Source organism: Idiotropiscis lumnitzeri, chromosome 4 (assembly GCF_059441095.1).
Source record: "Idiotropiscis lumnitzeri isolate Australia: NSW breed Sydney's pygmy pipehorse chromosome 4, RoL_Ilum_1.0, whole genome shotgun sequence".
Taxonomy (NCBI): Eukaryota; Metazoa; Chordata; class Actinopteri; order Syngnathiformes; family Syngnathidae; genus Idiotropiscis; species Idiotropiscis lumnitzeri.
The window spans coordinates 4,989,990-5,003,094 of NC_142394.1; the positions used below are offsets into that span (position 1 = coordinate 4,989,990).

Here is a 13,105-nt window from a genome sequence, read left to right on the forward strand (position 1 = left end):
ACACCATATATATGTCTTTGACACACCACAATATTTAGAAAAATGCTTTTAGCAACACTTAATTTTTGTTTATCAATGCACATTATTTTTCACTGTAGTTTTTGTCGGTTTTTAAATTGAAGGAACCTCTTTTTCATAAACTGAGTTTAAGCAGTCCTCAAAGCTCAGTTTTGTTCATTGAAAATAATGAATTCCTGCAGTTCCGGCTTCTAAATTTGCATGCTATAGTTTATGGTGGGACATTTGTCTGCCTTTCATTTGAATCTTGGGTTTGAATCTGAATGCTTGTTTGTTTATATATACTCTGCTGGTTAATGGTGAGCAGTCCGGAGCGCACCCCTGCCAGGATGGCCGAGTGGTCTAAGGCGCCGCGTTCAGGACCCAGTCTCCCCAGGAGGCCTGGGTTCGAATCTCGAATTTCCCCATTGTGGGACTAATAAAGGGAATATTATTATTATTATTATTATTATTATCCCAGGCTTCAGCTCATGTGCAACCCCCATGAGGACTGGTGGTCAAGAAAATGTATGGATGGAAAATTAACTAAAATGTCATTGATTCATTTTTTTCTCCACTATGCTTTTCTTACCTGCTCACTATTTGGACTTTTCTAACAACCATTTCTTAATTAGCTCGGCTTATTATTCCTTTTGGGGCAATGTGAAAACACAATATCAATACGTATAACTTGCGAAGTATGGAGTTGTGAAGTGTTAATCGATAGTACTGTAGTGGATGGCAGTTGGAGGTTTCAGAGAGAAAAAAGAAAGTTGTGAGTCCCCATTTTCATATCATAAATGATGTTTGATTGTGATTATGTGGGTCTGGCAATGGTTGAAATTTCCGCATCGAAGAGGCTTTACCCCACACTGCTGCTATGGCAACGAGATCGACATAAAGGTAGTGGGGGGGCTGCTCTAATGGCATCGTCCTTGTACTATATTGATTGACACACACAGACACATATGCAAGCTCAAATTATTTTTCTCTTTGTACACACGCAGATGCAAACACACAATCACGCACAAATTCGCACACACTAAGCCGTGATCAGATTATTATTTCTCTTCTTCATATGTACACTCTGTCCACAAGTGCCGTTCCGAATCATAGGGAAGCCTAATTGTAGCATGTGCAAACACAAGTTCATATATACATCCGCATTCCCATACTGTACTGTTTATTAGATCATAAAGAACATACTGTAACATATGCATGACCCAGTTTCTGGAAGATGCATTGCTCGTTGCTCTCTGTTCATCTTGTTTTCTGCCTCTTTAGCTTCTCTAATTTGGTCTCTCACTCCTCTTGCTGCCACTGTGCAACAGTCCTTTGTAGTCACTGTGGTCGTGACTGTACTAAATTGCTCTAGAGGCAGAGGGGAAATAGAGTCTAGATCTGTGTATGTGTGTGTGTGCAGTCGTTGTGTCAGCAGGAATCAGCCTCTTTCCGGCAAGACATTTCCAGAGGTGCCTCGGTTGGCTGTACACAATATGGCTCAGTGGGTCTGAGTGTTTCTTTACAAGGGTCACAAGGTTGCGTACATATGGGCTATGTAGCCCGATTGTCCAGAGAGGAGGAGTTGTTTTTTTTTTTGTTTTTTTTCATAAAAGATGCAATTGAAGTAGCAATTGTTGAATGTATAGTACACAGTAAATAATAGCAAAATATTTTCAATTCATCTTGGCTTTGTGAGAAAGATATTAATAATTGGTCGTTATTTTGGATTATTGTAGTTACAGGTCAACACAGTGTATTATTGGTAAGAATGAATGCCGCACAGTTTTTTTTTTGTTCACTGAACCACAAAAAAAAAAAAAAAAAGAAAAAAAGTTTGATTGCCAAGAAAAGGGCAAATTTTCCCTGGCCAAACCCTAAAAATAGATGCCCAGTCCTATTGCACACCAACAAGATGTGATTTTCAAAGGAAAAGTGCATTGGTCTGGCTGCTGTAAGTTTACATTATACAAAGAGAGGAACTGGGTAAAAAATAAAAGGAGTGTGGATACTTCAGCCTCTGAAGTTCAGAGGCTGTTGATTCCATTGATTGACTGTACTTGTGCATTTCTGCAACAGAGACTCTCCATGCTTCACTGTCTCGTCCACAGGTGCATTATGTTTAATTATAAATACTATCGTAAAATCAATATATAAACAGCTTGGCAGTGTTCTGTAGCTGAATCTCACTTATACATGTAGATTTTGTTTGTGAACGGTCACAGGGCCATTACGTCGTCAACGTCAGGATGGCCTTTGATCCATAATTTAAAATTTGAATCCCAGCAAAAGTTGAAGCTGACATTTGCCCACTCAAGATAAGTAGTTGTTGATTCCAAGTCTGGTTTAGCTGCATCGTTGGTGTGCGGGGGTCTGTTACACACTGACATCAAATATCTGCCTCATTTTCTTTACCAGGCAGTTAAAAAAATGGATTTCATTTTTCTTCCAGAACTACGGCCTAGAGACAGAAAACCTCCGGACTCTGTCACACAAGTTGAATGCTTCAGCCAAGAACCTCCAGAACTTCATTCTGGGCAGGCGGAGGGGAGGTCACTATGATGGAAGAGCTTCCCGGAGGCTACCCAATGATTTCCTCACCTCAGTGGTGGATTTGATTGGTGCGGCAAAAAACCTGCTAGCCTGGCTCGACAGGTATAAACAGCACACACAACTGAATTTGGACAGTCATTTGGTGTTCATTTTTTTGCCCAGTAATGAAAAAATGAAATTTGATGAAATAACTGACATAAATGTCAAGTGCACACATAAACTACAACACCTGCGTAATCTAGAGATGCATAGATGAGATGAATCAGAATTTATTTATTATTTTTTCAGAAATTCGATCATCGTCCTTCATTCATGTAACTTCCCGTGTCGTAATTGTACATGATTGCGCATAGGTTTTGGCTCCATTTTAAAGTGCAGTCAACATTCACAGCTGAAATTGTTAAAGGCCTGAGTATTGCCTTTATACTATATTTTTCCATCTTTTGTCAATGTTAAAAAACATGTTAGCAGTACTAGTAAAAGCTGTAAAGTTTATTAAATATGGACTGTACTATTATTCTGATTTTTTCCTTTATCACAACAAGCTGGTTATATAAGAGCAGCTGCTTGCTGGAACGATAATCTGCAATTTACATATAATTTGATTTGCCAACTAATTGCAAAAATATTAGGTAACTAGTCGATTATGAAAATAATCACTTGTGGCAACCCTAACCTAGATTGGGAAATGTTATCTCAGTCACCCCTTTGATGAATTGGCTGAGTAATCTATTACAAACACATCTCAGCATGATACAGTCAGTATAGTCAGTATACTTACATACATCGTCAATTCATTTGGGTAAATTCTTGTGCCATTGTCAGTTCAAAGTTAAAAAAAAACCATTCCAGTTCTGATAAATATATTAGAAAGAAAATGGATATTTGTTTACAAATGCTGCAACAGACTTTAAATATGTAGTTGAGGCACCACAGGAAGAGAAGAAACACTGAGATTTAGCCAAGGCATTCCAGTTCTGATTTGTTGTTGTTTGTGCTTGTTTGTTACTGAGCATTGAAGAGAACAAGAAATGTGTATAACTTTTTATACTGCCTACACTGCTTTTGACATTTGGAATCACACTGTGCTTGTCCTTCATTTCAGGTCTCCGTTTGCCAGTGTGACAGAGTATTCATTACTGAAGAACAATATTGTGCAGCTCTGCCTAGAATTAACTACCATCGTACAGCAGGTGCCCCCACATCACATACGCACACGCACGCTCTTGCTATTGTTACAAATTATTGTTGTCGGGAATGTCTGCACACACACACACACACGCACACACTTATTATAGTTACAAATTACTGTTGGTTGGAATGTTGTGCATGCTCTAGTACAGAAGAATCATCTTTATTTGTCTTATATTGTCATATAAACAAAATTACATCCAAGGCAGTAGTGGACACATCAAACACTCAGTGGAGCAAGAGGCTACTTAAGTGCCAGGAGAGCAGTTTGGCGTATCTGTGTCTTTGCTCAGGGAAGCTACAGCTGTGTGTCCAGGCCGCTTTGCTGCCCTACTACTAAAACAGTCTTTTTCAAAGTGTGGGCTCCCTCTAGCAGTACACACAGAATTACTGAATTCAGTATTCAAACTCTGCATCATGTTAAAGTAGATTTTTTTTTCTTCAATCCATGATAGTTATTTTTAAATACAGTTCAGTTAAATATAGTTCCATGTTTTTGGTTTACACTTTCGCCTACTATGCTACAGTATTTTAATGTTGGTCCTTTGGTGGTGCGCTGAGGGCTTAGTGTTTTTTGAGGTGCTACTCAAAGTAAAGAGTTTGAGTGGTACCACTGTGCAAAAAGCAGGTGGTAACTTGATTGCTCAAACAAACCCGGCCACTCATAACGCATCTGCCAAATGCACAAAACTGTCACGCAGTCGATTCTTCACTTTCTCGAAGGAGTTTATGCAAATGTAATTCATCGAACCTGAGACAGATTGCAATGGATTATTTTGCGTCAACTTGTCTGAAAGGCAGGTGCAAACCAGCATACCAGGCGATGACAGCACAGGCAAAAATACAAGCGACAAGGAGTCAGGCCAACAGTTGCCATAAACAAAAATGATGTTCAGTGATCAAAGGTCTGATTTGAAGTAAGTCACAGGAAGGAGTCATGTGTTATCCGTTCCTTCTTCGACTCTCCTGACCGTGGTCGGGGGATGGAGGGGAGATAAGCCTGTCACACACTCGCAACAGATGCCCTATCACCTCTGACAAAACTGCTTTAATTATTTATTTTTTTTTGTTTATTTTTTCTGACGTGTGCTAGTTTACACCTGCCTAACTAATTTGGTATTTAAAAGTAAAAAATCACTTCTCTGTCTCAGGTTTGAGAATGCGCATTGCTTGTGCAGGTACTCTTCACAAACTGTGCGGCAAGTCAGGCTCGAACTGATTTAAAGTTAGAAAATTGTAAAAAAGAAAAAAATATATTTTTGCTAGAGTCAAACTTAATAAACAACAAATTACATTGTATGTGTCGTGTAGCCATTACTAATTTTGATGACACAGAGTAGAGGTTTCCTGTGAAGCAAAAACTGGTAGTTGACCTCCGAAATGTACAACTTTTTAGCGCATTCCACTCAGTTTGTTTCAACTGCACCCATAAATATCCACAGAAAGTCAAAATGCGTTCACCTCGCTCAGGTCTTCAGTGGATCCCATTATTGTAGATTTGACTATGAGTGGAACATCTGCACGCTGCCAAGGGCTGTTTGCAGCTGATGGGACAAGAGTGCTCTGTCACAGCTGCTCCCAGCATGTTCATTGACTCACTGTCAACCACAATCCTCAGCTTCACTTTAAATGCCTTTATGAAGAATGAACAACTCGTTTCTCATTCTTTCATTTCCTGTCCTCCTTCTGCCTTCATGTAGATTACCTACATTTACACTTGGCCCTTTTCTGCGAGTGATTGCTACTAGAGCAATCTTATCGACTGTACCTGCTCCATTGGACCTCTTCCATGTACTGTATTTACTTTAAGATCCAGTTTAGAGTCAGTGCCCATAGTTAGTCCTGGAGCCTTGCTGATAACACCCATGCCGTCTTACAAGAGCCAGCGTAGAGGCACAGCATAGGAAACCCCACTGGTGCACAATGGTCCAAATGGACTCATGGCTGCCAGGGTGCAGCACGACACAATGGGGGTAAAACAGCCTGTACTAATGGATCAAGCAGATGTATTCGCTGCTACCGTGTGCATCTGGTAGGCTCAGTTGGCTGCTTTCCCAGAAATAGATTAACAATCAGCAATCGTTAAATAACAATCTGTCAGGTTCACACAGTAGTTATGGATAGTTTTCTAAAAGCTAAGTCGAATGCTCCCTGCCTATTATTGAGTAATATTCATAATCTGGATGCATTGCTTGCAAATGAAAATGCTGCTAATTTCTAGTGATATATCACCCTTCCAATTAGCCACATATTTTCTGCCAAAATGTACTTTAAAATTATTATTATTATTATTATCATTATTATTATTATTATTGTTATTATTATTATTATTTTACCAAAGGGTAGCCTCAGAGCAGAAGTTGACGTCAAAGTTTTTTATTTTTCTATTTTCGCAGGACTGCACTGTATATGAAACCGAGAACAAGATTCTTCATGTGGTAAGTTTCTTCGCCATCAGTATGGAAGTCGAAATCTAATTCTTTAAAGTTTCAGCCCTCTAAACAAAAATGTAAAATTTTCACATTTGCATTTATGCTTAAATATGGCATGATGGACTTTTTAATGCTCCAAATGTACAAACTCACCAACTACAACATTACTTATACAGTACTTGCATGCTCTGAGATCTCGCTCATATATTCCTCTTTATTTTAACTTAAAGAAGGTCACCATAATATTAGAACCATTTCTAAGGACTATGCAGGTGTGGACTATGGTCTCAATCTAACACTAGTGCAGGATAATGTGGCAGTACACTGTTAGTGACCTACTGTAATAATAATCATATTGCTGAATGGATTTTTTTCCTTATTACTTTTAAATTGGATATTGTTAAACTGTGCGAATGTACTTTGCCTAATGTTGTGGTTGATGAATGTTTGTCTATAGGCGTGTGTGTGTTGTTGGGTATCAAACTTGTGCACTTTAATATCTGCAAGAGCTCGGGGACTTTCTTTGCTTGAGTGTTTGTGTGTTAAACAGAGTGAGCAGCAAGTGTCTAATGTAGGCTGACAGTTGGATTAGGACACTTTCTGATACCATTCAAGGTCAGGTGGAGGAAACCAAATAAAAGGCTGACAAGGGGAAATTGCAAAACACATGTCTGAGCCAATTATGGATTGACTCATCCTTAGAATTGTCTGTGTTGAATGAATAGGCTGTCGTTTGATATACTTCTACAAGCGCTACCAAACAAAACATTCTATTTTAGATGCTGGTTTTGATGTGGTTGAACATATTACCTTACTTGCCCATAATGTTTGGTTGTGGAACGATACCATTCACTGTATCTCTCTTGTAACAGACAGAGGTGGGCATCGTCAGTCCGTGACCAAGTTCCCATCAGTATTTCAGGTCGACCCACGAGGGCCCAGTCCATCTAGCGTCCACGACAGCCAATTGGTGTAGAGAACATCCTTTCCATGTCACTTGCAGATGCCCTATAAGCAGACATGAAGTCAAATAAAGATAAAATTAAAAACAACAGACACACACACAGATACACAGTCTGGTGAAATACAAACCATTTGGGACATTGCCATTGAGGTATACAACACTGTTTTATTTTTTTATTTATTTGGGGGCTTGTCAGGTAAGTCCGTTCTCAATGCCGTTTGGCAGACTCGGACCAACTGGGCAGTCCTGAGATACTGACGAGAACTCACAGACTCACTAAAGCACTAACAAATGCCCGACTCTGGTAACAGAGCTGTTAATCACACGTGTACACGTACACACACACACACACAAGCATGCACACCCATGCACGTACGTACACGGGTGTCAGACTAAAGGCGACATGTGGCTCTCGGTTATGTGTGGGAGGTTTATGTGTGAAATTGGGAGCCAGCGTGAAAGAAGAAAGAGGAGATGTTTATAAATGCTTTATGCTTGATGATTCATTTGACTAGAAATAAAATAAAGCCGAGGTGAAGTGACAGCCCAGTAAGATGTTCACATGACATAAACCTGTAAGGAAACAAACACACATGGGACACCAATATACGTGGGTAAAAAATGATAATGTGAAGTTTCATCCCTATATATCAGTGCTTCTCAAATAGTGGGGCGGGACCCCCTGTGGGGGTGCGGTGCGATGCTGTGGAACATGCTTTTTTCCATCGTACTACAATTACGTGTAATTGCACATCCACTCCAGTAGTGGTAATGGTGCTCTCATTGCCTATTGTGTGCAGCGAACATTCACTTTACGGTGTAGGTTTGTTTTGCAAAGAAAATGCTATCATTTATAATTACGGCGTGGAGTGGGTTGTGGTGGGTGGGGGGTAGGGTAGCGAATTGTTATTCTTCTTGCGAGGAGCGGCGTAACAGAAAATAATTGAGACACAATGCTATATATGAACTAATTTTGGAGTGGATCGTGGACAAACAATCGAAAAAAATATTGATGCAAAACATCTGCTGCTTCACAAAATGAGACAAAAAAATTCAAAGAGAAGACGTACAGCAGCAGAAGTGGGGCTCTATTTTCGGGCCAAGAGCAAGTCTAGCATGGGGTACAGTCTAAATCTGTGCAGAGGCGGGCCAGACTGGGTTTTGGTATTTTCATTGATGCACGCAGCTTCGCTTAGCTAAAAACTGCTACTTTGCGCTATTGTGAGACTCAACACAGCCAACTTGATTTGCAACCAGTCAAAGTGGCTTCTCTCGTTCCCTTTAAAATCAGTGCTTCGAGAGGAAGAAACTGGTTTCTGCGCAAAGGAACTTCATGATCGATGGGCCAGGGAGATGGCAGATGTCTGATGTGGGCACTTGGGGACTACCTGATATCCCGGTTATGCATGTCCGTGTGTCCCCCACAAACATCAAGATCACGATTCCGTGTACTCTGGTGTCGCAATTGTGAGTTAAAATCTTGATACTGAGGCAGCATTTAAAAGAGATTCAATCTAATGCATAACAAACTAAGGCGCCTCTCCCTTACCGCCACTGCTTATTAAACACACGCCCACTTTTTCTTTTTCACCAATGAAACACTTCCATTTTTGCCACGGAGATGGTCAGGTGGCTCGTTTCACACGGAGGGTCCCATTCACTTGATTAAAAAATCTCCAACCACCAAAGCATTGCTGCTTCCCTGGCCCGACGATTGTGGCTCCCTCCTTGGTGATGGCGGTTTGGGACGCTGCTGGAGGTCTTCAGACGCCACAGAGTAAAGACGACTCAGATGGGCGGCCAAATGAATGATAGTCAGCTCTCCATTTATAAGAAATTACTTTACTGTTTGCGTCATCCTCACTTCTGAAGAAGCACCGCCGCCCTGCCATTTGCAGGCAACTCCCTGCAGCAGCGGTGTCCTCCTGTATCTCCACTCTACTAAATTGCAACATGTTATATGCACTACGTATGAAAATAAAGCTGCGTCATGGCAAATGTATAATAACCTCTTAATATTATTCTAACAATTATATACTCTATATGTCTATAGTTAAATGTGGAAACCTTAAAATAGTGTTATGTGATATGAAATCACTCAAAAATATTTCCAACACCGAGTTGCATAGATCGAAGATATTTCCTTGATCCTATGTTACAAACAAATGAACCGTCCGGTTCTATTGAAGAGCGGATAAAAAGGCATCCAAAAAACGTAGACAAGAATAAGGGATTTTTGTTCATTCATTGTGATTTATTTCATAAAAAAACAATACCCACAAAGTAAAATTAAAGACGTTGGCAACTAAAAGCCAGGATAAATCTAAAGAAACACAAAACGCTTGCAAGGTAAAAAAAAACCCACCTGCGACAAACAAATGACAAGGGTATCAAAATACGCAAAACCGAGCAAGAACCAGACAAGCAAAGCGACGTGAGACAAAACACGATGACGAAAGGGCTATGAACGCAACAATGGAGTCTAGAAACACTTGGTATAACAGATCAAGGTAGAAAATACAACAAAGGTGCGGTGCTGGAGGGAACACCCCCACTCACTCGGGTGCTGAAACAAAACCAGGCCTGAGAACCGAACTATGACGTGAAAAAATTGTTTTAAAGACCTAGTGTGAAGTAATTTAAAAAAAAATGCCAAACGAAACCAAAGTAACTAAACATCCTACAAAAAACATGAAATAATTTTATGTCACGTATTCGATAAAGGAATTTTCTCGAAATGACATCATGGGAGGCAATAAACCCGGAAGTGTGACATCATTTTAAGAAACACAAAGCGTGTCTCTACATGTAAAGTCTACAAAGCCAGTCAGAAATGGACTCAGAAAGCCAAATTTCAAATTTATCTGAAGGGATCCAGGTGTTTGAAGATTTTGAGGTAGAGGAAGTTATTGGCATGATGTAGATTGGACCACACGAGCTAGATGCTCCGAATGCCGAAAAAGTTGTGCCCAAACATGGAGTGGAGATGAGACCCATCGATATTGGAAGATTGGCAACATATATTTAAGTTGCTGTTTCGCCAACGATCCACAATCGCCCTTTTGCGAGAAGCTGTGAGTCAGGGTAATTCTAATACTGATCGTGCGACACGTGAGGGCATGATGCACTTAAACAAAAAAATAAATAACTTCAATTTGAATATGCATCTGTAATACGCCATGACATACCTCTGCATTTTTCTGTCATATATTTACAAAAACACGTGTTGGTTTCCAAATTGGTCAATCATTGGGTGATCCATTTTGATTTTTCCTCGTCAAAGCAAATAATCAGATTTTCAATGGAAAGTGCCTGGGCTAGAAATGGAAGTGAATGCAGACTCTAATACAGTACGCGACAGTGAGCTTCTCGCATGTGGTTCAGTCTTATGCTCTGGTCAGCCCGGGTGTAGTGGGACTTGTATGTTTGTCAGCTTCTGCTCAATAATGCAAAACTCCCTGCTACTTTGCTCCGCTCTAGACTACAGCCTGCAGCAATCAGATGGACAGGGATATTGTGTGTGTGTGCGCGTGCGTGTGAGGGGTGTGTGTGTGTGTACGTGCGTCTGTGTGTGTGTACGTGTTTGTGTGCGTGAGCGAGAGTGGAGTGCACGAGTCTGTGTGCCTGATGGAGCGTGAAGTGTGTATAAGTGTATGTGTTTTTATGTGCGATCATGCATAAGGATGAGCACTATTACATAACGCTGTCCTAGTTGTGTGCGTTTTTTTTTCCGCCCTTCCCCTTGATTTCAGCATTGGACTCTCACTTCTTACCGATCACCTTTTCTGTTCCTCACCTTCACCTCTCCCGATTCTTTTTTTAGTCTTGGTTGTTGCGGCGAAGCAAATAGTCATGCTTATTCTGATAATAGTTGTGGATGTGTATGTTTGTTTGGTGCATGGAGGAAAGGGGCAAAGAGTGAGGGAGGAGGGTGGAAGCATGAAGCCAGAGCCTAATCCATTTGACAGCGTACTATGTCTGGCTTTCTGTTCGACTGCTCTTAAATCTCACGCCAGCCAACCCCATAAGTGAATTTCTCCATAATCTACGCTCTGATTGTCCAGAGGCGTGTCAAATCAAGGCTGGGTGTGTCAGTGGAAGAGACGTAGCATCTCTACTCACGGTGACATGCCTTTTTGTGTCCTGTCCCGTGTTAATCCCAGGTCAGAAGTGTTAGTCCGATGATCAGAGAGGGGCACAAGTAGAGCCGTGACATCAGACCTTGCTGCAGCTTGCAGATGGAGGCTATTTAGGGTTCTATAAGGATAAGATTGTGTTCATACACTTTGTTGCTTGATTTCCAAATTGACATTTAAAGTTGCCCTCTAGGGTATATTGCACTCATTTGTACCTCAGGTGGAATAGAGAACTCAATCAAAATATTTTAGAAATAATTTACACAGACTCTCAGCTATCAAATGTGTAGGAGTGCTTGAACGCTTGTACATGTTTGCGTGTGTGTGAGAATTTGTGTCTGAGACCTGCTCACTCCGTTCCAGAACTATAATCCTGTAATTGCTCGTTAAGATAGAGATCAGAAGATTATTTTATATAGGGGTTATCAGTGTGTGCTCTTGTACATATTAGGCTCATTATATGAATTGTTTTCACTCTTTGACTGCCTATACTTAGAGTATATATTTTGTTTAGGCTGATGTATTAGACTTCTATGTCATTAAACTACCGAAATCATAAAATATTTCAGAGTGAGTAAATTTTTTTGAGTAAAATTCTGAAGTCACAGTGTTTCAGAACGTACAGTGATGTGTTGGATTTTTATAATGTAAAACATTACGATGCTAGTAATACAAATCTGAATTAATTTGTGTACCTCAGGTTGGCTGTTGTGGCTGATGTGTTGCTCAGCGTTTCACAGGAATCTTTTGGGCATGCCTGTGGACAAACAGGCCGTAGTTTGTGTCCAAGTTGTGAAAGTAGCGATGTGGAACAATCTCATGAATTGATTTTGCTTTCGCTTCTTCCAGCAAGGTTACTACTGTATCCCTTCTCAATAAAGAGCAATCTTAATAACTTAATCTGTGTCATTTTCTCCCCCCTCTTTTCTACTACCGCCAGTGTAAGACCTTAGCGGGGATATGCGACCACATCATCTCTCTGTCATCAGACTCTCTGGTCTCTCAGTCAGCTCATCTGGAGGTTGTCCACCTGACAAGCATCATGCCCAGTGAAGGCCTGGTAAAGAAACACACTCACACACACGCACGCACACGCACGCATGCAGGACATTTTGGACCATTGTCCTCTTCCAACTCCGTGGGAACAGCAAAACAGAAAAGCAACATTTCGAACCTGTATTTAAAAGCATTGAGACTCAGGGCTGACCTAACATCTGTTGGCAACCTATTCCATTTGTGTGCAGCCTAACATCCTAATGCCGGTTCACCATATTTACTTTGAACTCTGGGCTCCACTAATTGACCCAAGTCTGAAGATCACAGAGCCCTGCTTAATTAGGACCCAGACCATCCAGTGATTTATAGAACAGTAGCAGAATTTTATAAATTTTTAAAATTTTCCAGTTTATTGGGAGCCTGTTTAAAGCTTTCAGTCCTGGAATAATATATTCTGATCTCTTTGTTCTGGTCAGAACCCGTGCTGTACTATTCTGAATGAGCATGCGGCTGTTTGAGGCTCTTTTGAGGGAGTCCAGTTAGAAGACCGTTGCAATAATCAAGTCTAGTGGAGGTATATGCATTTGTAAGTTCCTCCTGGTCTGCCTAGAACATGCAGCTTTACCACAGTCTGGATATGCTTTTCAGTTGGGAAAAGGCTGTTTTAGTGATAGATTTGACATGATTGCATGAAGTCAGATTCGAGTCTATGAGTACCCCAAGATTTCAGATTTTGTCTTTACTTTCTAAAGACAGTGATTCCAGGTGTTTTCTTACAGCAAACCTTTTTTCTTTATTGTTGAAAACAATTACCTCAGATTTTTTTTTTTGATTTA

The 13,105-nt window shown here is 40.5% G+C and overlaps 1 protein-coding gene across 3 annotated transcripts in view; it reads left to right on the plus strand.

Moving 5' to 3' along the window:
• Positions 1-13,105, plus strand: part of LOC148337897 (connector enhancer of kinase suppressor of ras 2) — a 58,806-nt gene that overhangs the window by 18,453 nt on the left and 27,248 nt on the right. For all 3 annotated transcript variants that reach the window (XM_088293357.1, XM_088293359.1, XM_088293358.1), the window contains exons 3-6: positions 2,450-2,652; positions 3,656-3,743; positions 6,138-6,179; positions 12,214-12,333. In XM_088293357.1, coding sequence (XP_088149483.1) covers positions 2,450-2,652; positions 3,656-3,743; positions 6,138-6,179; positions 12,214-12,333 — 453 coding nt within the window. The remainder of the gene's footprint in view (positions 1-2,449; positions 2,653-3,655; positions 3,744-6,137; positions 6,180-12,213; positions 12,334-13,105) is intronic.